This window comes from Rhipicephalus microplus, chromosome 5 (assembly GCF_043290135.1).
Source record: "Rhipicephalus microplus isolate Deutch F79 chromosome 5, USDA_Rmic, whole genome shotgun sequence".
Lineage (NCBI taxonomy): Eukaryota > Metazoa > Arthropoda > Arachnida > Ixodida > Ixodidae > Rhipicephalus > Rhipicephalus microplus.
Window position 1 is genome coordinate 160,204,931 of NC_134704.1, and position 26,556 is coordinate 160,231,486.

General features: G+C 45.7%; 1 protein-coding gene across 1 annotated transcript; it reads left to right on the forward strand.

Moving 5' to 3' along the window:
• The first annotated feature begins 7,133 nt into the window (after positions 1–7,133).
• LOC119174151 (juvenile hormone acid O-methyltransferase) lies at positions 7,134–18,192 on the forward strand. The gene is made up of 3 exons (XM_037424973.2): positions 7,134–7,810; positions 9,690–9,855; positions 17,393–18,192. The coding sequence occupies exons 1-3, from the start codon at positions 7,250–7,252 to the stop codon at positions 17,560–17,562; spliced, it is 897 nt and encodes a 298-aa protein (XP_037280870.2). The 5' UTR covers positions 7,134–7,249; the 3' UTR covers positions 17,563–18,192.
• Positions 18,193–26,556: the final 8,364 nt, after the last annotated feature.

Consider the following 26,556-nt stretch of genomic DNA (forward strand, 5'->3'; position numbering starts at 1 on the left):
TTGTAATTTTTCAAGTCCTTGACGTCTCCCTTCTCATAGATTAAGATGATGTTGGCATTCTTACAAGATTCTAGTATCCTTTCTGTCAAGAGACACTTTGTATCTAAGGCGGTAAATTTTTCTAACACAATTTCTCCGCCACCTTTCAGGAGGTCCGTTGTTACTTTATCCCCCCCCCCCCAGCGGCTTTGCCTCTTTGCATTCTTTCGGGTAGGATGTCAAATTGTCTTGGGCTGTTATAGTTTCTCCCAATACCATCCTATTTCTTTTGGCTTCTTTACACCTCTTTGTAGAACTCCTCCGCCATCTCAACCATCCTACTCATATTAGTTATGATATAGCCTTCCTTGTTTCTCAATGCATACATTCGATTTTTGCCTATGCACAAGTCTGTCTTCGCAGCTTTTAGGCTCCTGCCGCTTTTTACAGCCTGCTCAATTCTTTCCATGTTATCTCTCTTGATGTCGGCTACTTTACGCAGATTGATCAACTTCAAAAGCTCCACTAGCTCTGCTTTGTCCGTTGCATTTGAGGCTTTCATCGTTTGTCGTCTCTTAACAGGATTTTTGTCGCCCGAGATAGCTTGCCAGTTTCCCGTCTAGTGACTGAACCTCCAACTTCAATTGCCCATTCTTTTATGGCACTAGTAATGCTATCGTTCATTGTGTCAACGCTAACGTCGGTTATCTCATTTAGTGCCTCGAATCCATTCTGAAGCAAAACTGTGAGTTCCTGTAATTTTCCTGTCACCGCCAGCTCAATAATTGGCTTCTTGCGTATCATTTTTTTTCTTTGCTTTTTTCAACTATAGGTGTATATGAGCTCTTACCATTCTACAGTCACTGCATCTAATCTTGCCAACTACTTCCACATCCTGTACTATGTCTGAGTGTGCACGCAAAATGGCGTTAATTTCATTTTTACTTTAGCCATCAGGACTTCGCCACGTTCACTTACGGTTAGCCCGTTTCTAAAGAAGGTATTCATAATCCGTAAATTATTGCGTTCTGCGAAGTCTACTAATAACTCCCCTTTGGCATTTCTAGAGCCGATGCTATATTCTCACACTGCATGATCTCCGGCCTGTTTCTTGCCTACTTTGGCATTAAATTCACCCATAAGAGTAGTACACTGTGTCTTTATTTTATTAATGGTTGACTCTACATCTGCATAAAAGCGTTCGACCAAATGATCATTATGGCTCGATGTGGGCGCCTAGGCCTGTACCACCTTCTTGCACCTTTTGTTAAACTTAATTATGATACTTGCCACCCTCTCACTGTTGCTACAGTATTCTTCTATTTTGCCAGCGATATTCTTGTGTATGAGAAACTCCACTCCTAGTTCTTTTCTGTGAAATAATCTACGGTAGCATAGGACATGTCCATTCTTCAGCACTGCATAAGCCTCACGTGTCCTACTCACTTCGCTGAGCCCTATTACATCTCAATTACCACCCTCTAATTCCTCGATAAGGACAGCTTAGCCATGTTCAGAGTAGCCATGTTCACATTCTAATGGCGGCCTGTCAGTACCCGGAGATTCCTGGCACCCGATTCCACGTCACAGGTCTGACCACCACCTTAGACAGTAGCTTCACAGCTGCTGGGGCCTAAGGGCCGAGGGTTAATTGCTGTTTTCATGAGAGGTTGTGGCCAGGTACTACACCAGGGGGGCCATTCCTGCTCTGGTGAGGGAGTGCATTATTAGCAGATGGTCGCCAGTGAGGCCGCACCCCAGACCTCTCTTTTTTAATAATTCGTTGCTCACACATTTTAAATGAATATACAGTTGGTAGTGATTCGACATTTGTATTCGAACCGAATTTTGTCATGGCATGCTTGGCTGCTGCGCTATCTCTAGGTAGACGGTTTTTTGCACTTTATGAACAATGTAGAACACCACCTGACCACCTATAAGCTCCCAACATCACCTTGCGATAAGCCCACTCTGTCATTATATCACAAAATAACAGAGCAATAAAAGTCAAAACACAGCTTCACATGGAAGCTTAACAGTTGTGAGAAGCGCATGCAAGGACAATGGTGATCAAAATTTAAAAGTGACGGACGGACGGATGGATGGATATGGCTGTACCCTTTAGAACGGGCGGTGGCTAGCGCCACCAAGCCGTTATACTTAATGAACCCAAAACTATATTTATTTTTTTTCCTTCAAAAGTTAGTTTGAGGATTCGTACTTTGCAGTAAAGAGTTTAATTTTCACTCGTGCCTTGACTTTAGCCACCAATCAGATGACCTCCTTCTAGTAAAGTCTACTTGCTTAAAGTCTATTGTGCCCTGCCGGTCCCTAAACCCCAGTGCTTTGAAAAACTGTGCCATCATCCTGAACTATCGGGTGAAGCCCTTTAAAGAACATTATCAAGTGTTCGGCAGTTTATTCTTCCTCTCCACACGCACTGCATACTGTGGCTACCCCTTCGTATTTGGCCCGATATGTCTTGGTTCGCAACACTCCCGTCCTGGCCTCAAACAGTAGAGACCTACCTCGAGTATTATCGTAGATCCTTTCCTTGGCAGTTTCCTGCTTAAGAGTTCGATAGATCTCCAGTGCGGAATTATTAATCATGCCTTTTCTCCACATGTCAGTCTCCGTTTCCTTCACTTTCTTCTTAACCGATAGTTCTTTTTGCTTTGGCCACCTGCTGTTTTCTAAGTATTTACCAGTCAACCTCCTGGTTCACTTCCTCCATTTTGTATCGACATTCTTCATGTACAAGTAGCTGAATACCTTCCTAGCCCAACGCTCCTCCTTCATTGCTCTCAATCGCTTCACAAATTTTATGTTGCTGCTAGCTTCCCTGCCCTCAAATGATGTCCATCCTATATCACCTTGTACTCCCTGATTTGGTGTATTCCCGTGAGCTCCTAAAGCAAGCCTACCTATTCCACGTTGCTTAATTTATAATCATGCTTGAACTTCTGATCTCATGCACAAGACCGCATTGCCGAACGTCAGCCCAGGCTTTCTGCGCCTGGACCGGATGAATGGATGGATGGATATGGCTGTACCCTTTAGATCGGGCGGTGGCTAGCGCCACCAAGCCGTAATATCTAATGAACCAAAAACTATATTTATTTTTTTTTCCTTAAAAAAGAGTTTGAGGATTCGTACTTTGCAGTGAAGAGTTTAATTTTCACTCGCGCCTTGACTTTAGCCACCAATCAGATAACCTCCTTCTAGTGAAGTCTACCCGCTTAAAGTTTATTTTGCCCTCCCGGTCCCTAAACCCCAGTGCTTTGAAAAACTCTGCGCCATCATCCTGAACTATAGGGTGAACCACCTTCTGCCGCAGAGCGCCATCTGTTGAGTGCAGACAAATTCGTTTTGCTTACGACGCCACACAAGCACAGCGGCGTGAAAACGAGGCAAAAAAAATGTCCCGAATCTACAAGCTACACTGTAAATGATGTCGAAAGGCGCTAGCCTTGTGCCAGGAGAGAGTGAACAAAATGTTTATTTGATGTTCTGCGCAAGAATATCGGTGAATAGTATTCTGAAGGCGCTGCGTTAGAGTGCCTAGAGCGTGTAGTGGAGGCAAACAAGCGCATCTAGGCACGTTAAACACGAGCGCCATCTGTCAGTTATCTTCGAAAACGAAGGCGCGCGCGACCATGGAGAAAGATGCTCGTCAGTCTCGGAGGTGATAAGGTGTAGAATGAAAAGTGACGGGCAGGTGCCACCACCGTGTCGTCGTAGTAAAGCGTTGAAAACACCTCCTTGAGCATTGCATTGCACTGTCAGTGTAGCGCGATAAACGCTGCATTCCTTAGAGTTACTTGTGTCGGCCTCTTTTATTATAAAGGCAGACATATAAAACATGGACATGTTGTTATGGCGCCTCAGATATGCGCAATATTTGCTTTTTTAATTGACAATCGCACAACTATGAACACTAAACCTTGAGCAATATTGGTGGGCGCTGCAGATGGGGTTGGCCGTTTGGTGCCGTTTCAGGTATCGTTAGGGCAGACAAACAGACAAATGTCCAGACAGACAGACAGACAGACAGACAGACAGACAGACCAAAATTTTCCTGTCGAAAGTCCCCCAAGAAAGACTATCGTCTTTAAAACAAAGTGCAACCGCCCCACTGTGACGTGCACCCGCAACCACGCAACGTGCGTGCGTTCCCATCCGACGCTGCGTTTTTGTTGACGATCGACTGATATGCTAGCGACACGGCCATTCCTGAACCTAAAGTGGGTCGAGCATGCGCTAGAGCATGGGAATCGAGCAGCTGGATGACACTTTCAGCGTCGATCCATGCGCATGAGCCTGTGAACGCGCTATCGCACAGCTGTGCTGCACATGCTGGGACACTTGCTGTACGTAAGCGGAGAGCCAAGGTTACTAGATCGTGTCAGTTGTGAAACTGCGCCTGGAAGCGGCACGAAAATGTGACCCTTTGCCGTCTCCTCTCATGAAGTGGCGCTGGCGATCGACCCGATTGCCTACATTGAAGACAAGGTGGAAGCCAGCAATGCTTTCGCTCTCGCCGTGTTTACCGAAGCTCGTACGACGAACCAAGCTTGTCAGCTAGCTTTAAACGTTAACGCAAGCCTTCCGACACAAAAAAACAGCTCAGAACTTTTCTCCGACAATACAAGAAGTATTTTTCATCTTCGTCGAAAATTCGACGGACCCTGGTCGTAAAACATCGCATCCTAACTGAAGAAAGTGCTAGGCCACTCCGTCAGAGCCCGTAGAAGGTGTCGACGCTTCAACGCGACGCTATAGAAAAGCAAGTCAACATAATGCTACGCGACGACATTATCCAGCCTTCAAAGAGTCCTTGGGCGTCCCCCGTTGTGTTAGTCAAGGAGAAGGACAGAACCCTACGCTTCTGCGTCGACTATTGCCGCCTGAACAAAATGACGAAGGACGTGTATCTTCTCCTTCGGATAGACGACGCCCTGGATCGACTTCACAATGCGAGATACTATTCTTCGATGGACCTCAAGACCGGCTATTGGCAGGGTGAATTCAACGAGTGACACCGAGAAAAAACTGCATTTATTACATCGGACGGCCTGTTCAGGTTCAAAGTCGTGCCTTTTGGTCTTAGCTCGGTACCCGCGACTTTCTAACGTGTTATGGGTTTAGTACGGGCTGGCTTGAAGTAGCAAACTTGCTTTGTATACCTAGACGACATCGTGGTGTTTTCCTCGAACTTCGACGAACCCCTCCAGCGACTTGAAGCTGTACAGCAGGCAATCAAGAACTCTGAACTCACCCTCAAGGCCAAAAAGTGCCACTTCGCATATGAGGAGCTTTTGTTCCTGGGATACGTGATTAACAAGTCTGGAGTCCGTCCCCATCCGCGGAAAACAGCCGCCATTGCTGACTTCCCGCCGCCCACTACCAAGAAGGCAATCCGCCGATTTCTGGGCCTGTGCGCCTTTTATAGGTGGTTCGTCAAAAACTTCGCCAGCATCACCGATCCACTCACTAACCTTGCCAGGACCGACATGAAGTTAAAGTAGGAAACGCCGCAGGAACACGCTTTCAGGAGCTAAAACACCGCCTTCAGACGCCTCCGTTACTTGCGCATCTCGACGATTTAGCCGAGACAGGATTACACACCGACGCAAGCAGTGTAGGACTCAGCGCCATTCTTGTGCAGATGACTAACGGACTGCAAAGAGTCATCAGTTATGCTAGCCAGTCGCTATCGAAGGCAGAGGCCAACTATTCTACAGCAGAAAAGGAATGCTTTGCAATCATCTGGGTTACATCGAAGCTCCGCCCCTACCTTTACAACAGACCTTTCAAATTTGTGAGTGACCACTACGCCTTGTGTTGGCTAGCTAACTTGAAACACCCCTCAGGTCGCCTCGCACAGTGAAGCCTAAGACTTCAGGAATTTGAAGTTACCATTGTTTACAAGTCTGGAAGAAAACACTCCGACGCCGATTGCATGTCTCGTGCCCCTGTCGAACCACTGCCAAAAGACGACCCGGACGACGACTGCTTCTTAGGAACCATAAGTGCCGACGACATCGCCGAGCGGCAGCGAGCTGACCCAGAACTCAGGAGTCTTGTAGAATACCTCGTGGGTAATGAATGGCACCGTTGTCCCAAAGTATTCAAATGAGGAGATGAGTCGTTTTTCTTGCGGAACGGCGTTCTCCTGAGGAAAAAAACTGGCCCCGTATCTGCATGTTGCACCGCAAATGTCTTCGAAAGACGATATTCTTGCGTCTGGAGAGAGTGAACAAAAAGTTTTTTTTTTTGATGTTCTGTGCAAAAAAAAAAAAAAAACTCAGTGAATTGTATTCTGAAGGCGCTTAGTTAGAGTGCCTCGAGCATGCAGCGGAGGCAAACGAGCGCATCTAGTGACGTCACACGTGAGACATGAGCGCTATCTGGCTGTTATCCTGGAAAATGGGGCGCGCGTCGTCCATGGCCGTCTCTGAGGTGTTAAGGTGTCGAACACAAGGCGACGGGTAATTGATTGATATGTGGGGTTAACGTCCCAAAACCACCATATGATTATGAGAGACGCCGTAGTAGAAGGCTCCAAAAATTTCGACCACCTGCGGCTCTTTAACGTGCACCCAAATCTGAGCAGACGGGCCTACAACACTTTCGCCTCCATCGAAAATTGAGCCGCCGCAGCCGGCATTCGATCCCACAGCATGCAGGTCAGCAGCCGAGTACCTTAGCCACTAGAACACGGTGGTGGGGCAGGCATCGTGTGTAGGTTGGAGTCAGTAGTAAATGGATCTGTACAGATTGAGATAATGAAGACAGTAGTTTGCTTTGTGGCAGTCGTGGAATATTTTATAAAAGGAAAAAAATACTAACAACTTAGCACCAGTCGTCCTAAACTTTCAATATGCATGAATATTTGATCGGAACTGCTTTAGCTTCGTCCTCAAATGTTTAGAAGAGGCGAAATGACAGACTTTTATTTTAATATGGAGAAGCGGCATACCTATATTCATATTTGCGAAACCGGATGCCGTTTTTTTTCGTTTACAGATGGGAGGCTGTTTTTATCGGCAGTTTTTTTAGATAAAACAGACGGCTGAAATATTTTTGTAGGTTCCTAGAATGCTGCGGAAATGAGGTTTAGAGCGCGACGCACTTTACATACTTTATCTGGCAGTGACACTCCTTATCTGGCAGTGACAGACATCGTGTGCTCTATACGACATACAGGGCTTCAAAGCTGTCGCGACACTCCGGGCAAACTTCCTTTCATAGGAGGATAGCCGACGATATGAATGAGACAAGAGTCGCCATGAGTTCGCCATCTGCAGCACAGAGTGACTCCCGGGTTGTCTTGGACGTACAAGGCTACATTTACTTTGAACGCCACACCAAGAAAACAAATATCGACGTTCTCAAGAGAATTCGCTTCTTTGGAAAACCACGTGTTGGTCACCGACATTTGGACATCGGGTGCGGGCCAGGAACCTTCACGAAAGACTACCTAGTTCCATTATCTTCGCCTTGCAAGATGCTCCTGGCCATAGACAATTCTCCATCGATGATAGATTTCGCGAAGGAAAACTCGGCGCACGACAACATACTGTACCGAGTGTTCGACTTCGGCGGCAGTGATGCCACGGAACTGTTGAATGCGTACGGGCACTTTGACCGCATCTACTCGTTCCTCTGCTTTCACTACGTGAAAGATGAGCTGAAAGCCTACAGGGACATTGCAAAACTGCTGACTCCACAGTGTGGCGAGTGCCTTGTGACATCCGCAATCGCCTGCGAGCCTGTTGACGCGTGGCTCCATATGCACCTGATGGAACGCTGGAGAGATGTTGTTCCCGTGAGTATTGCAAAACTTCAGACGTAAGAAACTTGAAAATAGCTTTCGTGCATTCGTATGCTTTCTGTACACTCTCTTGGTCACTCTTGTTTCCATGGCATGCGTTACTGTCCCCTTCTGTTCACATGTATTGGAACAGCTGTTCAAAGTGCAAAAACTGTGCATTCAAACACAGGCCTATCTGACCACGCTGCTTCTAGAAACTTCCTGACTATTAATCATGAAGGCAGTAATATTGGTTCGGAAATCAACATCGATATTCTACACATTGTGATTGGGAAAATCAGTCAACATGCCTCGCAACGCCAGAGTGCTTCCTATATTTTCAACCCTCACCATGCGCTTTTTTTACCAAATAATCAGGCATAATTCAGGCCGCAAATGTAAAATTTATGTTGCGGGATGATTTTATCCCGTCAGAACCCAGGAGGACACTTTAAGCTTAGATATTGTCTACGGCATAAACATGATGCTGTCTGTAACATAATCAGCATTTCTTGAGTCAAATACTCGCTTTCCGACTGAAAGGACAACGATAATTACTCTAATATATTAAATATCAATGTTCCTCACTTTTCTCACACGATAACAGATTCCGGGAGGGAATGGCACTTCGTTTATGGCGCTTTTAAGTTCTGATCGAAAGTGTCTTGCAATCGCAGTGTATGAAAATAAGGATGAATCAGTAAGTTAACGTAAGTATAGAAGGGCCGTAACGAATTCACTTTCCTTCTACGCTTTAGCAACATGCTCAATCAATGTGAATGGCGAGAAAGAAAGTAAAAAGACGACATCCATCGTATTAGGAGTATTCTAAATTACCAAGGGCAAAGCCAAGTATAATAAAAACGTGGCATTCGAGATAATTTGGTGTGCACACGGGAGTATGCTATTTGCTCTCTTATCGCTGTCAGCAAACGAGGAAGAGCGTGTGCACTGTGTCTGTGTAACGTTGCTAGTTCAGCATACATAATTCGCCTTTGCTTGGGTTTAGTTAGCTAAAATCATGTTGGCTCATAATCAGTTTGATGCATTTCGCTACATCTCACTGTTATCAGCCATATTCAGCATCTGGAATCAGTACTTGCACATCAATTGGTGTCCCTTGATCACGATGATACGCATGCTTCTGAAAGAAATAACAGAATTGCTAGCAAAACTTACGCAATATGCTGCAGTTTTTTTTTCTCCAAGCCAGCAGCAGAACTGAAAACTTCCCCATCTGAGAAAATGCCGCATTTCGCATCTAGGCTTACCCAACAAGCCCTATATGAAAGAAAATCAGCGTACATTCAAGATCGACATCCTGCACCTTCGCAGGTTTTTAAGTGACGGTGGTCCTCCCACGCCAGAAGGACCACCCTCGTCCCACTACCCCTGTTTGTTTCACTATAGTAAGATGCACTGAGATGTTGACCCTGGTTGCTCTGACGGCAGGGAAACCTTTTATTTGATTGACTCATATGCTCGGGCGATGTCCTGCATCACTTAACAACTTTCTTCCAAGTAAATCCGAATGGCAGGATGTCATGAGAAGCCCGGTACTTCGAGAGCAAGCTCAGGCTACCCTGAGCGCCAAGAAAACGGTGGAGCTTCGTTGCGTTATGTTTTCTAAGTGGGCGCAGCCAGCGGCTGCAATATTTTCCAGTTAAGTGGTTCATTTAGTCACTCTTCAAGATTAATTTAAACTTGACTGTCTCTCAGTCTCTCGAAAGTTGCATTCGCCTGACTTTAGTCATTCCAATTTTTAAGTGGACAGCTGAAGGCAAGAGATCACTAGTCCTGAGGCTCACCTGTATTCAATTTTTCTGTGTAACTGATTATGGAGTGTATACAAACATTACACCAAATATCGAGAATGCAGGTTTTTTTTTTTCAGGATCCCAGACCAGTTTACTCAAATCAATTCAGGTTTGACTTGGACAAGAACTTGGCAGACGCCGAATCTGAAATACGATCAGTGGTCTCAGAAGCTGGACTGACATGCAACGAATGTTATTTGTTTGAGACGGAATGGCTATTCCCTGATGTCAATAGTTGTGTCGGTAAGTATAAAAAACGTTCCACCTCTCACTAAATTTGCAAAATAGGCATTCTCGCATACTTGACCACTGGACTTCGTACTATTTTAGCACACTTGCTAAGCAAAACGGAGAACCGAAGAACGACAGAAACTCAGCCCTAACTTCCGAGATCTCATTCATTTTTGAAGACATCACATACGTAAATGTTTTGTAAAGCAGCCCAGGCAGCTGCATTTATGAGACATTTCCATCCTCGGTTTTGTTTATTATTGCACGCGGAAATGGTAACAATGTGCGAAAGGGTAAAGTGCATAACCAACATGCCCGAGCCTACGCCGCGTCACGTTTACCATTTTGTTGTTTTTTTCCTGCAGTCAATGATCAGAAAGAGAGGTTCGTGGACTTTGACACTTACCAGGGCTTATTTATGTCTCTGATGAAGGAAAGCCATTTCTACCACACATTACTTGACAATGTCCGCGTGAAACATCAAATCCCCACCGCTCCAAGAGGCCAATTTGCAAATCTATCTATCTATCTATCTATCTATCTATCTATCTATCGATCTATCTATCTATCTATCTATCTATCTATCTATCTATCTATCTATCTATCTATCTATCTATCTATCTATCTATCTATCTATCTATCTATCTATCTATCTATCTATCTATCTATCTATCTATTTATCTATCTATCTATCTATCTATCTATCTATCTATCTATCTATCTATCCATCTATCTATCTATCTATCTATCTATCTATCTATCTATCTATCTATCTATCTATCTATCTATCTATCTATCTATCTATCTATCTAACTATCTATCTATCTATCTATTTATCTATCTATCTATCTATCTATCTATCTATCTATCTATCTATCTATCTATCTATCTATCTATCTATCTATCTATCTATCTATCTGTCTGTCTGTTTTCTACGTCACCGCTTCGAATCGATTTCCACAGTGTGGGATTGGCCGAAAATAATTCACCGTAGTGTCAATATGCATTAGAACTTTTTACAACAAAAAATGTTATGAGATCACTGTTACAAATAAAGAAAGAAGAAGTGAACCCGGACTCAATCGTCTGGCTACAGCGAAGATCAAAGGAACAACTGAGCGCTTGCTCGCCAACCCTTCTTCTTTATTTGTAACACACTCCCACGGCCGGCAAATCTGCCAGGAAGTGTTACGCAGAGATGATGAAGAGCTATAGAGACGGCGATGAAACTTGGGTAGATGGTGGCTTGTCTTGCGGAGAAAGCCGTCCATTCAAGCTATAGTATTTGGATGTCTTCGCGGTGGCATTGTTCGATATCCTTAATGTTCCGTCCTGAGACACGGTGCGCTTGCTTCTCTGCTTGGCGCTGCTGATAGCGTCGACACGATGCCGAAACTCACACTGGTGGCTTTTTTGCTTCTTGCGTTGCTTCTTTTAATACGATGGGTCTGACTTTAGTCTGCTTTTGTAGACTCGGAAGACTTCCTGTTAAGCAGCGTTATCCTTGGGTTGTTTTTGGCGTTTCATGTGAAGCCTCTGCAGGTGCTGCGCAAATATGTTCTGCTTGACCGCTTCGGGTGTCAGGTGGTCCTGATCGTGTGCCTGGCTTGCAGGTGCTTCCAATCTGATTGAAGACTACGAAATCAACGACGATTTTGTTGCTCGCTTGAAGAGTACGACGATGATGCTGAAGCGTTTTGGTTCCATCGGGCAGTGACGTCGCCAAGGGCGGGAATTTCAGCTACGTTCGGATTCAGTGGAGGTATTTCTACGTGCTCTGTGGCTGGTAGCAGAATGTTAAATGTCATGCCGGCATCGCGAATCATGGCCCTCATCAAGCGGACGTTTTTCGAGTGCGTGAGTCTGACGAATGGCAGCAGTTTTGGAGTCATCGCCATAGACATCACAGGTGGATTTTCCAGACGACTGGTCAATCACGGTGTATCTCGCTTCGTGTGAGTCCTCCTTTCCACCGGTTTGCTGCATGAGGTGCGTGGCGTAGTGCTGGAGCTATGTGATGTGGCGCTCGCACATCTAGCGCAGGCCTCTGGCGTCAGGCGCCATCTTCTTGTGATGTTCGGTGGCGTCATAGACGGTCATGGGGTCCATGAAGCTGGTTGAGTGTGGCTCGTAGCAGCGCTTCCGCTCGCACTCGCGATCGTCGACTTTCCTTGGGCTTCAGGGAAGACAAACTGGAGACCCTACAGCCAGGATCAGTTCTCAGGCGCATGTAGGGCGGGTTGAAGGGTTCCACGTACTGTTGTTTCTGCAGCAAGTCCTGAAGACACACGGTGTCGCGTGACGGATAGAACAAGAGCTCGCCATATGAGTCATAAATGTAAGATGGACTAGCCAAGCAGCGGCTCAGATTGCGGGAAGCCGGATCTTTGGAGTTGATGCACATTGTGCACCAAGTGTTTTCATTAACCATCCAACTCTCCATGGCACAGCTTCCGAACGAGTCCTTGCACTTAAGTACCACGGATTGCGTGGACAGTGACAGTTATTCCAGCGTGTACTCGAAACTCTTCAACTGATGGGGATGGGTTCGAGGTAAGTTGCGTGTAGGCTTATGCGCGACAAACTGCGTAGCCTGGGTTAGTCCGAAGCGAGATACTGGAATTGCATTCGGGAAGCCTTAGAAGGTAATGTCGTGGTCTCCTGGGACGACGAGCCGCGAGGAGTTGTGAGGCCGTTTGCCGGCGAAGTCGTGGCCTGCTGCGACGTCGAAGAGAAAGAAGTCGACAGACCCGACGAATAGGAAGTCGGAGTCTGCTGCAACGTCGAGACGAGAGGGGTCGTGAGGGTGGTTGACTGTGGAGTCTCGGCTTGCTGCGACATCGAAGCGAGAGGAGTAAAAAGGCCGGTCGAAAATGAAGTTGAGGCCTGCAGCGAGGTTGCCAGACCAGGCGAACACGAAGTAGCTGCCTGCTTCGATGTTGAGGCGAGATAGGTCGAAAGGCTGATCGAAGACGACGTTGCGGTGGGCTTTGATGTGAATGTGAGAGGCTTACGGAGTGCAGTGGTATATAGTTACGGCAGCAGATGCTGGTAGGGTAGGCGGCCACTACTAGATTGCGCAGTGAGCTCTCCCTTGAGAGCAAATGACTTCGCCTTCAAAGTCGCTGGCTGTGATCAGATCCGCTTCCAAGTCCGCGTAGTAAAGGTAAGCCTGGATCTTCTCTTTCGAGCTTTATTAGGTGGGCGTGTTTCGCGACGATAATTGCAAGGAGCTCCTGGAGCCTGAAAGCGGAAGTCGTTGAGTCAGCCAGTAGGGCGTCGAGCATCGAATTGTCATTTGTGATGGCGGTCCGGTGGAAGCCACGCTGTACTCTGAGTTGGTCCATTGTCGAAGTCGAGGGCCAGATGACCGGGTGGGTTTCAGCACCAGAACGAAGTGTGAAAAACAAAAAGGGGGTGCAGTGAAGTGTACGGAGATGACTCCAAAACCACCACCATTCGTCAGACTCATGCGTCCAAAAACGTCAGCTTGATGTGCGCCACCATTCATGACGCCCAGACGGACGCCCATAATCCGCTACCGGCCACAGAGCGCGTAAATTAACCCCCACTGCCTCCGAGCGCGGCCTAGAATTACGCCCATGGCGACGTCATTGCCTGAAAGAACCGAAATTCTTCAGCATTATTGTCGTCCTCTTCAAGCGAGGAAGAACAATTGTCGGTGATCTTGCTGTCTTCATGCAGCTCAGAAGCACCTGTGAGCCATGCACACGCTCAGGACCAGCTGACAACCGAAGTGATCAAGCAGCGCATGATCGCACGGCATAAACACAAGATTCAGATGCAACACTTGTATCCGCTCATAAACATCCCTCCCAAGGGTCACACATAGTATCAAAAAACCTCGAGAGTTCACGAAAGCATGCTTAGATCAGACTCTCATACTACAAGTGGCGCAAGAAGAGCAAAAGCCCTCAATATGACCCGAAAATGGCTAACAACATGACACCAAGTATTCTAGACATCATAGCAAGATTGTACGACTTCCCCGGCAAGACAAGCCACCGCCTCCCCAAAGCCTTTCATCGTTGTCGTGTAACAACCCCACCCTTTAAATCGTTCGCCTCTTGCTTGCCAATGTCCATCACAACTTCCGCCGCTGTGCACCCAAACTTTGTTGCAATTTGCCGGCCACTGGAGTGTGTTGCAAATAAAGAAGGAAGAAGCGGCGGCGGGCACGAGTGACGGGGCGCTGATACAGTGTCTGAAAATATTTCTAGACACTGTAGCGCTGGTTCGTTCAGTTGTTCCTTTGACCTTCGCTGTAGTCAGACGATCGGGTCTGGGTCCCCTTCTTCTTTTCTCACAATCACAGGACGGCTCATGAGCGGCACCGCAGTTGCCCGCCGCCACAGCCATTGGTGTCTGTAACCATTGTTGCAGGAAATAGAAGAAAGAAGCTAGGCTAATAAAAAACACTAAGAAAACAGCGTGGCTAGAGCCCGGGTCCACTGCGTGGAAGCCCAGTATTCTACCCCTTAGCTACGCCGGAACTTCGGACTTGTTCGCAAACTTTTCTTAAGCAGGCTTGATGTCGAGAAAGTAATCGCGTCAATACGTGTATTTTAGAACAGCAAAGAAACAGTCAGGCGTTACACAATGCGAATAGCGTAGCGAGTGGGTCGTCAATTACTCCAACACATTACAAAAGCTTGTTCTTGATCACCGATTAACTGTGGCGCATACCCGCTTCAGGCATAATTTCTCATGTCGCCAGCCACTGCATGAAATATTGGCTCAAAATTCCTTGCAATTGTTTAGCGGACACCACGCTTCTCCGAAGATTGACGAAAAATAGTTCATTAGGTGCCAGCATACTACCCATCAATTATGAATAATAAAGACGCAGAAGGTAACCAGCAAGTGTGCTTGTAGCAGTTATTCAAATAGTGCTAAGAAAAGTCTGTGAAAGTTCACTCTTCCAGCTTTCGCTGTGACTGTGCTGCGCCTTCCATGCAGGCTCGGCATTTTTATGCATTTCCTTGGTGCCTGCCCCCTTCGATAAGACTGAGTGACATGTTAAAAGTTTGTTATGCTCACATTTCAACTTTTTTGTCTCAATAAACTCTCATCTTTCTCTCAACTTTCTGCCGGACATTCCAAACTGCGAATAAGAAAAGCTTGATTAGCTACGACACATGCTCAAGTGCGCCCTCTGTGTATGTCAACGCGATATACACATCAGGAAAAATTTCACTCAAGTTTTCTTCCAATCGATGCATCAACATATGCAGCATGCTTAACGTCCCGCTCTGTATACACAATCTGCCCTATATTGGGAAGCTCAGCTTGTGAAGTTTACATTGTGCCTTCAGTATAGGTCGCGAAAAATAATGGAGCTCACTCAGACTCACTCATGCAATGTATCTTGCGCTCAGGACTCACTCGTACTTGATTCCCAGATTGTTTTTTGAGCCGGACTGACTCGCTCTCACATTCAGGAAAATATTTTTCAACTGAACTCACTCGGACTCAAACCCGCCAAAGCATTACTCGCCCGGATTTACTCGGACTAGCTCTCACTGTTCGATATGTGTCTGAGTCAATGCGAGTGAGTCGATTCACGAGTACAATAGCCTAAAGTTAGCGTTTCCGACCATGATGTGAATGTTCTTTAAAACCAATATCGCATGTAATAGGTGCTGTTCTTGGCTTCTTGTGATAAAAAGAACATATCTCTTGAGAGACACAACATGAGATCTGCTTATTGAGAACTCCTCTGGATAGGTTGGTAGTAGGGGGGCTAAGGCATTTCTCTATGTATTTCACACCTCTGGTGAATAAATACTGGAAAGGTTTATGAACGGTACTGATTTCAAATGCGTTTAAATAGACTTGAGTTCAATTATACTACATCTATGTAGGACTGATAATAATGCTGAGGTTGACTGGAACGTAGGTTGGCAAAACAAAACCTGAACTTACTCTCATTCTCTCAAGGAATATACCATTGTGCTTCGACTCACTACGACTCAGACTCAGGAAACTTTTCTTGAGCTGCCGAACTCACCCGGATTCATACTCATGGATATTTTTTACACTGGACCCACTCGAACTCAAACTGAACAAAATACTATTTACCCGGACTCACTCAGGCTCAAGGTTTGTGAGTCAATTCACCAACCTATTCCTCGTGTTCAGCTTATTACATTTTCCTCAATCTCTCGGAATCATACACCAACTATAGGAAGCTCCATTGGTGCCAGATTATACTGGTCAACAACAAATTTAGTTATTCGCACCACTAGGCGAATTCACCGAAAGCCCTAACTAAACACTTCTTACGCTTTAAAGTATATTTGGTGTTTAGGAGAACATGAAACCTAGTTTTGAGCACAGATGTACGATTTCGCTAGAAAACACAATGAATCGTAAAAGTATTTTTCCCTTTTACAGCTAAAGCTGCTATGAGATCACAACCCGGGTCACGCGCAGTTGTCCGCCGCCATCGCCGCCACTGCCGCCGCCACCACCGTTGTCCGTAACCACATCGCGCGAAATTAGAAAAAGAAAGTCCTAGCACCAAAGACACAGTGGGGCTCGAAACACTGGTCTCCTGGGTGCCAGCTCAGTATTCAACCACTGAGCTACGCCGGTGCTTCAGACTTGTTGGCAAACGTAGCACCAAAAAAACAGTGGGGCTCCAACCCGAGTCCGCTGGGTGCCAGCCCAGTATTCTACCACTGAGCTACGCTGGTGCTCTTGACTTGTTGGCAAACTTGACTAAGGCAGGCTTGATGTCGGGAAAGCAATCATGTTAGTACGACTTATAAAGCGTTTCAAAACAGTGAAAGAACAATCAGTCGTCGCACAATGCGAATAGCGTAAAGAGTGGGCTGTCCATTGCTCCAACCCATTACAAAAGCTTGTTCTTTTTCCTCTATTAACTGTGACCCATACCTACTTCAGCCATAATTCCTCATCGTCTTCGGCCACTACATGAACGATTGGCACAAAATTCCTTGCAAGTGTTTAGCGGATACCATGCTTCTAAGAAGAATGACGAAAAACTACATAGCTAATGCCGGCCTACTACTCAAAAGTTCACTATTAATACCCAAGTGGGTATCAAGCTGGTGTGCTTGCAGTAGTTACCCATCGAGTGTCGTGAAAATGCTCTGAAAGGCCACTCTTCCGGCTTTCGCTGTGACTGGGCTGCATACCTTTCATTTTATATTTGATAACAAATAGAGATCGGGCTCGGAGACGTGTTGACATGTACATGAGGATGAAAAGAAATGCGAGTAGAGTGAAATCTGCATTTCCTGCTCATTTAACATTTATTTCGGAGTGTTTCTAGCTTGGACGGTAACAGAAGGCCACTGATCATTAATTATGTAATCAAGAAGTATTTCAGCCCTGTTTTATCGTCTTTAAAGTCACAGCGTGATGAAAACAGAAAGCTGTGCTGTTCGCGTTTCCTTTCATAACCCTCCTCTCTTCCCCCTCCCACACATAGCAAGACAAAGTTTTACACGCACCTTATAAGAGCGCAAGTAATATATGTTCTAAACGATGATATTTGCAGATGCCTTTTTTGGTGTATCTGAGTTATTCAAGAGCGTTCCACAGACGAACATCGATGACGTTAAGAAGGAGTGGGCACACATCCTCAGCCAACGTTCGAAACAAACAGCAGGAGAGTTCGCCATGAGGACAACGTGGTACTGCGTTCATGCCCAATCAGCGACCATCTGAATGGGCTCTCCACGGAAGACAATATAAGCAAGAAACTTGCATTTGTCAAAGTAGGCACTTGACGTTTTGTAACTGCGTGGTGTCCATAATCAAAAGCGTTCAAAACAGCGACTGGCGCGTATTAATTACTAATGATTTTTTTAGAAAATCAAAGGGTTTATCTATCTATCTATCTATCTATCTATCTATCTATCTATCTATCTATCTATCTATCTATCTATCTATCTATCTATCTATCTATCTATCTATCTATCTATCTATCTATCTATCTATCTATCTATCTATCCCAGCTACTTGACGATGTCCTGGTCCTTTCCGTTAATTTATCAGATGATACCTTTCAAATGAAGTAAGTTAGCCACACGAGCTAACGGTCAAAAGAACAGCCCGATACGCATGTATGCCAGGAAATGGGAAGCTAATGTAGTGTGTACCTACTCTGTTTGGTTGGCTGCTCTGTTATGCTGGTCGAGATATGTTTGAACTCGTGCCGACGTTGACACTTCATACATTAAACAAATTAGCAACAACTTTCAATTCAAGAGCACATGAACGATGAGTTAAAATTGTTGAGTTGTTCTACGAGCACTTTCTTGTATTTAGGAAGGAAGAAATAAACTTTACTTTGTATCCGGCGTGTTAATGGGCTGGGCTCCCGCCTAGGTGTCGGCTAGAAGGTCTTGCCTCCTAGCGGCTTCCTCGGCCCGTTGGATTGCCCAGAGCAGATCGTCGAGGGCTGAACTGAGCAGCACGGCCAGCCAACGCGCGTGGAGGCTGCCGGTGGAGGCTGCGTTCTCATTACTGAGTTTTAATCTCTGGTATTCCAGTAGTATTTGTTCTAAGGAAGCTCGTGCCTGGCAATCTTTGCATTTAGCGGTCGCGTAGATCTCTGGATACATAGCATGTAGTAGCGCTGGATTTTTATACGATCTGGTTTGTAATTGTCGCCATTGGACGGACTGTGCCCTGTTGAGTTTATGATGAGGAGGGGGTAAACACGCCTCTGTGAATTATAATGTTTCGTAATTTCATTGAACGTTGTCATTCAGTGCTCCGACTCCCAAACATTTCGAAATCCTGGCTAGGGATCAACATTAGTCGTCGCCCGGAAAGAGAGTCCTCGAGCTACGTTGTGTGCCACCTCGGTAGGGTTGATATCTCCCGTAGTGTCGGGTATGTGAGCTGGGAACCAGAGAATGCCAACGCATCTGTCGTCTAAGTTGGTTTTGTCTGTTTTAAGAATACGCAGTGCTTCAGGGGAGATTCTGCCATTTGCAAAGTTGCGTCAGTTACTTGTGAATCGCTGATTATATAACACGCGTCAGTCGGCTATTCCTTCCACCGTTTCAACGCGACTCGTGTGTATTGTCAGACTGGTGCTGCATTGTTTCTTGTGGTTAACTACAGCCGCGACGAAGCAGCTTTTGTGTCTGTAACGCGCGGCATCTACGAAGACCGCTTCTTTGTGGTTTCCGTAGCTCTTTGTCATTGTCTTGGCTCTGCTCAGCCTTCTGCCTGCGTTGTGCACGGGATGTATGTTTTCAGGTAACGGAGGCACTGTGAGCTTAGCCCACACGTCACGAAGAATGTCGTATTTGGTGCCAAATTGTGTGTGGTAAGTGATGCCTAATTTTTCCAGGATGTATCTACCAGTCTTAGTTTTAGAGAGGCGCTTGTGCTGTGCAATACGTTGCGCCTTTATCGGTTCCTCAAGTGTATATTGTAAACTCAGCTCCAACAGCCTCTCTGTATAATTGTGCTTTGCATGAGCCTCAGCCATTGTTTGTAGATTTTTCTTGTGAAGCTGTTTATTTCATTTTGGGGCGAAGCTCTTTATAGCGGCACCTGTTCGTCTCCGTAGCCATAGTGTGCAACAATTGTTACATTTTGACGTTCAAAGTGGTGTCGGTGTGAGATTTCTTCTGTGCGTTGTTGAACAATAAAAATAGTGCTCAATGTGCATGCCAATGGCTGCTAATGGAGAATGAGAGACAGGAGCATTTGCCTTTTAGTTAACGCGCACGCTGCAATTTCCATTAGCAGCCATTGGCAGGTACATTGAGCACTATCTGATAGGAAAAGGTTGCTACATTATACTCGGTGGGCGTAACCTTCTTGGTTTTTGAAAGGCTTAGCGAGCGTTGGGCCGCAGTGCCATGAATACAGTGAACTAGTATATACCATGAAGTCGAGGTAATTAAAAGTGGGAAGTAGACCCGAAACGCAACTTGTAAAAAAGTGTGCGTGTGCCACCTCTCGTTTAGTCCTTAGAATGTCCGCTGGATGGCAGTGCTTCTATGTGGGGAATATATGATGAAAAGTTGCAAGATGGTGGTACTTGGAGTGTTGAACAGATGGATGAACGGCCACACAGACAGATGGATGGATGGACGTATGAACGGACGCAGGGGCGGATGCTTGGACGAACGCAGGGATGGACGCACGAACAGACGCACGCACGGACGGGCGGATGGACGCAAGGACGGTCACACAGACGGACGCATGGATGGACGGAAGCAAGAACGAATGGACGGATGAATGCTTCACCCTACTCTCCATCATTCCGTGGATATGCTGCCAATTTTTTTTCTGCTGCGAACCATGTACGGTATGCAGCAACATACGTAATGTGGCTGATGACAAACGCGTGGATGAGCTTTATGACATTTGCCTCTTTCGTGCAGCTATGCTTATTGGTAATTCTTTTCATTAGGCGCATCGTTTGAGAAACCTTTGCTTTAATATTGCGTACCGTTTCCCAGTTGGTGTCTTTGGCTTCTAATAATAACCCCGGTACCCTTAGTTTGTCGACAATGGGTATGGTGGGTCCATTTCACGTTTTAGGTTGTACGTCTGTGCAGTACGTGTGTGTCTGTGTGTTGTGGAGCTTGGGAGGTCGACCTTTTAATGTTGGTCTATATAGTAGCAGCTCAGATTTTTCGGCTGAGCACGTGAGACCAGTTCCTTCTAGGTATTGATCTACGGTGTCGATCGCTTCTTGTAAACGTTGTTCAATTGACTCATCGCTGTCGTTTCTTACCCACAGAGTAATATCATCTGCATATATTGTATGGTGCACACCTTCTATCTTTTCTAATCTACTTGGGAGGCCAGTTAGGACTAAGTTAAATAATATAGACGATATCACTGATCCTCGGGGTGTACCTGCCCTACCCATAGATATTTCCTCGGATGTAAGGCTTCTTACAACGATTTTGGCTTGTCTATCTCGTTAGGAAGTTCCGGATGTAATTATACATCCGATTACCTAAACCTAAGTTATTGACGTGATTCAGTATAGCTTGGTGGTGACATTATCAAATGCCTTTTTTAGATCAAGCCCGCGAATGGCTCGAGTTGATCTGCTAGGGTCATCTAGGATCTCGTGTTTTAATTGTAGCATGGTGTCTTGTGCACAAGGATTTTTCCGGAATCCTATCATTGTACATTGGAGTACGTTGTTGTCCTCTAGGTAGTTAGTCAATCAGGTCAGTAAGGCGTGTTCCATCACTTTATCCAGGCAGGAAGTTAGTGAAATAAATCTTACGTTTTCAAGCTGTAAGCGTTTGCGTGGCTTCGGTATAAGCACGACGTGTGCCGTTTTTCATTTCTGCGGCATGTGGCCTTGTCTCCAGCATTCAATTAATAAAGTCTGTTAATTTGCCAATGGACGTATCGTCTAGGTTTCTCAGTGTTTTGTTGCTAATGGCGTCAGGGCCAAGTGCCGACGTAGTATTTAGTTTGTGTAGAACTGCTCGTATGTCGGCTTCGTTGAATTCTTCATCAAGGTCAGCATTAGGCGCTCCTACGCACTCGGCATGGGCGCATGGTGGTGCCGGGGATATGTATTTAAGCACAATTAACTTTTTCAGAAAGTCTTTTTCTGTGCCTTTATAGGCACGCAGAATTTTGTTCATATTTTGTTTGTGTACCATTTTTGTGTCTTCTGGGTTTATGAGGTGTCGAAGAAAATTCCACGTTTTGCCTAGGCTCAGTTGGTTGTCCATAGTGGTACAAGTTTCTTCCCATTGTTGGCAATAAAGCTGTTGTGCGTATTGTTCGATGTCCTTCTTAGACGTGGCTATCTTTATGCTTAGTTTTCCGTTATGTTTCTGCGTTTTCAAGCGTTCTTGCAGCTCTTCTTTGGCTTCCCACTTATGTAATGGCCTATACTGCCCGGAATGTCAAGCTTAGCGTCCGGTAGGGTTATTTTTGTTGCCTCATAAATATCTTTCTTTAGATTACCTCTCCATTGCTCAATGTCTGTAATGCTTTCTGTGATGCGTTCTCGTATATTTCTGAATTTAACCCAGTCAACCAGCCCAAGCTGTTTGCCCATGTGTTTGCTGGGCCCTCCAATAAGCTGGATTTTAATGATGGAATTATCGCTTCCAAAGTCTTGCTGTGTATTCAGCCATCGCGCAGGTTGTGTGTTCTTTATAAAAGTAAGGCCGGGCGTGGTATCACCACCGACGCTATTTGCTTACCTAGTGGGTACTATGGTGTCAATGATGGGTGTTAGACCTTCCTGCTGCGAGTCCAGCCAGAAATTCCTGCTCTTGAGGTGGACGTGTTTATAACCCCATGTACAATGAGGGACATTAAGGTCCCCTCCAAGTATTACAACTCGGTCGCCAGCTATGGTAAGCGTGCGCTTAAAGCGAGTTAAAAAACCATGTCATGTGAATTTCGGGTTACTGCACACATTTAGGATGAACACACTGTCTCCCGTTTTTCTTGTGAGTTTGATTTCTATTAGTGTATATTCTATATCGGTAACCTGTGTGCTGTGTTGCACTGCTGTGTGATCCCTATGCACTACAGTTGTAAGGGCTTTAGTCTACCCTTCGGTACTGCCGATAGAGTGGTAGCCAGACAACATAGCGAGGCCATGCGTCTCCTGTTAGATGATGATATCTGTTTTTTCTCTATTTTTAAGATACTGGTGTAGGATGTCTTTCTTGTTTCTGTAACTTATACAATTCCATTGTCATAATGCTTATTTGTTGCGTCTGTCCATGGCGGCAATTGTTGCTGAGGAGGTGCCGGGTTCATAATAGCTGGCTTTAGTAGCGGAGATTTGATTATTGGGTTAAAGGGTGCTACTCTACTGGCTTATAGGCCTGTAGCAGCGGGGCGCTTTTCAAGTTCTGTTACCCTAGTAGATAAGCTATCTAGTTGGTGCTGCTCAACCTGCTGATGTATAACTGTGTTAATTTGCTGCAAAACAGCTGTTCCCCACTCTGATTGGCGCTCCCATGGTTTCCTTATTGTCGTTTATTGCCTCAATTTGAACTTTCACAGCTTCTTCAACTTTGCTTATTCGTAAATCTACGCATTCTTCAGATTCCTTTTGACCTTTGTGCAACATGTTAGCAGTTTTGGTTTCATTGTGCTTGCTAGTACCATCGTCGTTGTTCTCTAAAACCTTACGTTTTGGGAGAAGGGAATAATTGCTCTCCTCCATACTGGTTACACTATCCTGTGTCATAATTATTGCGTCATTGCACTGCACCGTGCCTGTTCTGTAGTTATAAATTTCTTCCCTTAATTTTTATTCTCCTCCCTCATAGCGGCAATTATCTGATTGTTTTGCAGAATCATTTGTTTCAGTTGTGCTAACTCTGCCTCGAGTTTGGCAATTTTCTGGTCAGAAGCAGCCTCCACCTCCGCGCACGTCTCCTTGAGCCTGTCTGCCCAGCTCACCATGAACGATGTATCGGCGCCGGGGTTTTGGGGTTCCTTGGCCCTTGACTAGGAGCATGACTTTGACCTGGAGCGGTTCCTAGACCTTGGGCGGCTTTTCCTCTCATGCGGCAAACTGCGGGAGGACTCTGATATGTTGTTCCTTGCTGCGTTGGCGTGAGATGGCCTGTCTTGTGCGGCGAAAGACACGTTCTCTTGTTCGTGTCTGGCTCTTTCCCAGCGGCGTATCCGCACTAAAAATGGTGTCTTATACCTTGCTTTGCAGGTTCGGTCTCCTGTGTGGTGGTCTTCGTCGCACAGCTGTCACCTGGCGTTGCATTCCTGGCTTTCGGGAGGATTTGACGTCCTGCAGCCTCGGCAGATCTTATCTATAGGGTTGGGGCAAACATCCACCCTATGCCCCAAGCGTCCACAGTAATAGCACTCGTTCAGTTGTTTTCTGTACAAAGAACATCGTAGCAATGCCCCGCCGTATTTCACGTAGCTTGGCACACGGTAGCCATTGAATAGTACAACCACGTTGGTGGTATTGCCCATTCGCTTGGCCACGAGCGCAGTTGGGTTCCTGGGTATTACGACGTTTTCAGTTATATCTCGGGCAGTGTCTTCTAGTGGTATTCCCCGGATCACTCTCTTGGAGGTGTTTTCTGGGGCTGCTTCATAAGCGCTGGCTTCAAAGGCTTGCGTGCCTATTTTGATACAGGCTAGTATACGTTGGCATGTTCTTCTACAGGAGTGCTGACCACAACGATATTTTGTTGGCAGTTGAGGCAGATTGTGTCTCGCTCTCGGATTTCCCTTGGTACATTGGCCACTTCGTAGAGGCTGTTGGCAATGCGGGCGGCACCGTGGTCGCTGACGCGAAGTCTCCCACGAGGTCGAACAATTATCTTGTAGTCTTCTCTTGGAAGGTCTGGCATTCTGCTACCTCGGGTAACTTGGCGAAGCTGTTGTTCTCTCAGTTCATTGTCATTCTGCTCTGTTGAATGCTGCTCGCTTGGTTGGCCTAACCTTTGCTCTGTAATGTTTCGCTGTCTCACCAGTCGCCATCCAGTATTATCCTCAAATTCTTCTTCTGAAATTCTTTCTGCCTCCGCAGTCACTTCCATCTGGTCAAAAAACTCGAAACGCCAAGCGTGCCTGGCGCCGCGTTCTTCTTTGATCCTCGCGATGCCTAGCTGTGTCGCAGTGGTGGCGGTGGTGTCTACGGCGAACGCTATGCAGGTGGCTCTTCTGCTGGAATAGCGAACGCAAAAACGGGCTAAAAGCCCTCCCACCTGATTTTTCATCAGGAAGGCCTCGATGACTTGTGGCGTCAATTCGTCTAGAGAAATCCGCTAGATATGGTGATTTCCGCCAAGAAGCATCCAGAAAACACTGAGCCGACGTGATGAGCGACTGCTCCTGCCGGACGCCTCCCTCTTTTTTTCTTGTATTTATCTTCGTAGACTATATCAAGATAAAAAGCGGAAGTGAAACCCTCAGCTTTTAATTTATCACTGGTCGTTGAGTATGATGATGACGAGTGGTTTTTAATGGCGCAAGGACCAATTCATGGCCAAATAGCGCCATTTCGAAAGAATAAATTAGCGAACAATAATATGATGCGTGGCTGTAAATGGGCCTTAAAAGTCTTCGCGCTAACGCAGGTAAAAACATGGAAGTAATAAAATCATGACAGTGGCGTGAAATATGTGCACTGAAAGTGGATGCTAAAATGACATGATAATAAAACCATGATAAAAATATAGCCACCGCTGCCACGACCACGGCACGGAGGTCGTACTACGGAGAAGCTCGACATATTGGGTGAAAGCTATGAACATCTTTAAAAACGTGAAAAGTGATTGCATTTTAAAAAGCAGATTTCTACCGATAAGAATTTCAGGGTGTTGTGGGAGCTGGTGCCGGTAGGGCAGTAAAAGTGCTTTTTTCTTAGAGCATCTAGCCCATTGCACTGGACGAGAATGTGGAGAACCGTAAGTGGTTCTCCACATCTCTCACAATATGGTTGATTGCCGGTAGATAAAAGAAATGAATGTGTAGAGCATGTATGTCCTGTTCTAAGCCTTGTTAGTGTTACTTCTGTGTGTCGTGATTGTGATAGTGGTGGCCAATAACCTAGTTGCGGCTTAATAGTATGGAGTTTATTATCTGTGCGTTTATCCCACATGCTCTGCCGATACCCCCTGAGCTTTAGTTTTAGAAAATATTTTAAGTCAAGTGCAGGTATTAGTATTGATGCATTGGAAGCAGTGTCGTTGGCGTAAGTAGCCAGCTTGTTGACCAAAACGTTCCCTTGTATCTCACGGTGCCCTAGAACTCAGCAGACAGACATGCTGTTTTTATGTGTACAGTGTGCACAGAAGTGAGTAAAGTGACCCCAGCACGGGGTTCTTGTGTTATTTAGGATTTTTCAGGGCTTTGACCACGCTTAGGGAATCTGTGTATATTACTGCCTTTTGTAATTTTATCTGTTTGATGTGTTTTACGGCCGCCAGTATTGCGTAAGCCTCTCCTGTGAAAACGCTTGCATCAGGATGAAGAACGCTGGCCTCAGATAAGGTTTGACCTACACCTCCATATGAAACCGAAGTGTTGGACTTTGACGCATCAGTAAAGAACTCAGGGCATGTGTTTTTATGTTGTAGTTCTAGGAAGTATGTGTGTATGTGTGCAAGTGGTGCGTGCTCTGTGACTTCAACAAGAGACATCACAGTCCTTTGGCTGCCATTGCCATGGTGGCAGATGTGTTGCAGAAGCCATCAAACTGTGTTCAAGAAGAGGCACATCTGTTTCTTCGGCCAGGCCCCTTACACGGAGCGCGTAGGGCTGCCTAAACAAAGGATGGCTCTCGAACAAGCCAGAACAAGACAAATCATTAATTGTGAAAAGGGAAGGGTGTTTTTTGTCTGCCTTCATCTTCAAAAAGTACAAAAAGACAGGTAACATCTTTGTAGGTGGAGCGACCATTCATTCGAATTCACGTACAGGCTCTCCACAGGGCTAGTTCGAAAAGCACCCGAGAGAGGCAAAAGCCTAGATGGTGGACAGGGTCGAGAATTTTCAAGGCTGATGGTGTTGCCGACTAATAGATTATAGCACCGTAATCTAGGCGTGTGCGTACGAGGCTTTTATATAAATTCATTAGACATTTCGGGTCACTACCCCATGTAGTGGTGACAACACTTTCAAAATGTTCATTGTTTTTAAGCACCTGTCCTTTATATACTTGATGTGTGGGATCAAGGTTAGTTTATTGTCTAATATGAGACCAAGAAACTTGTG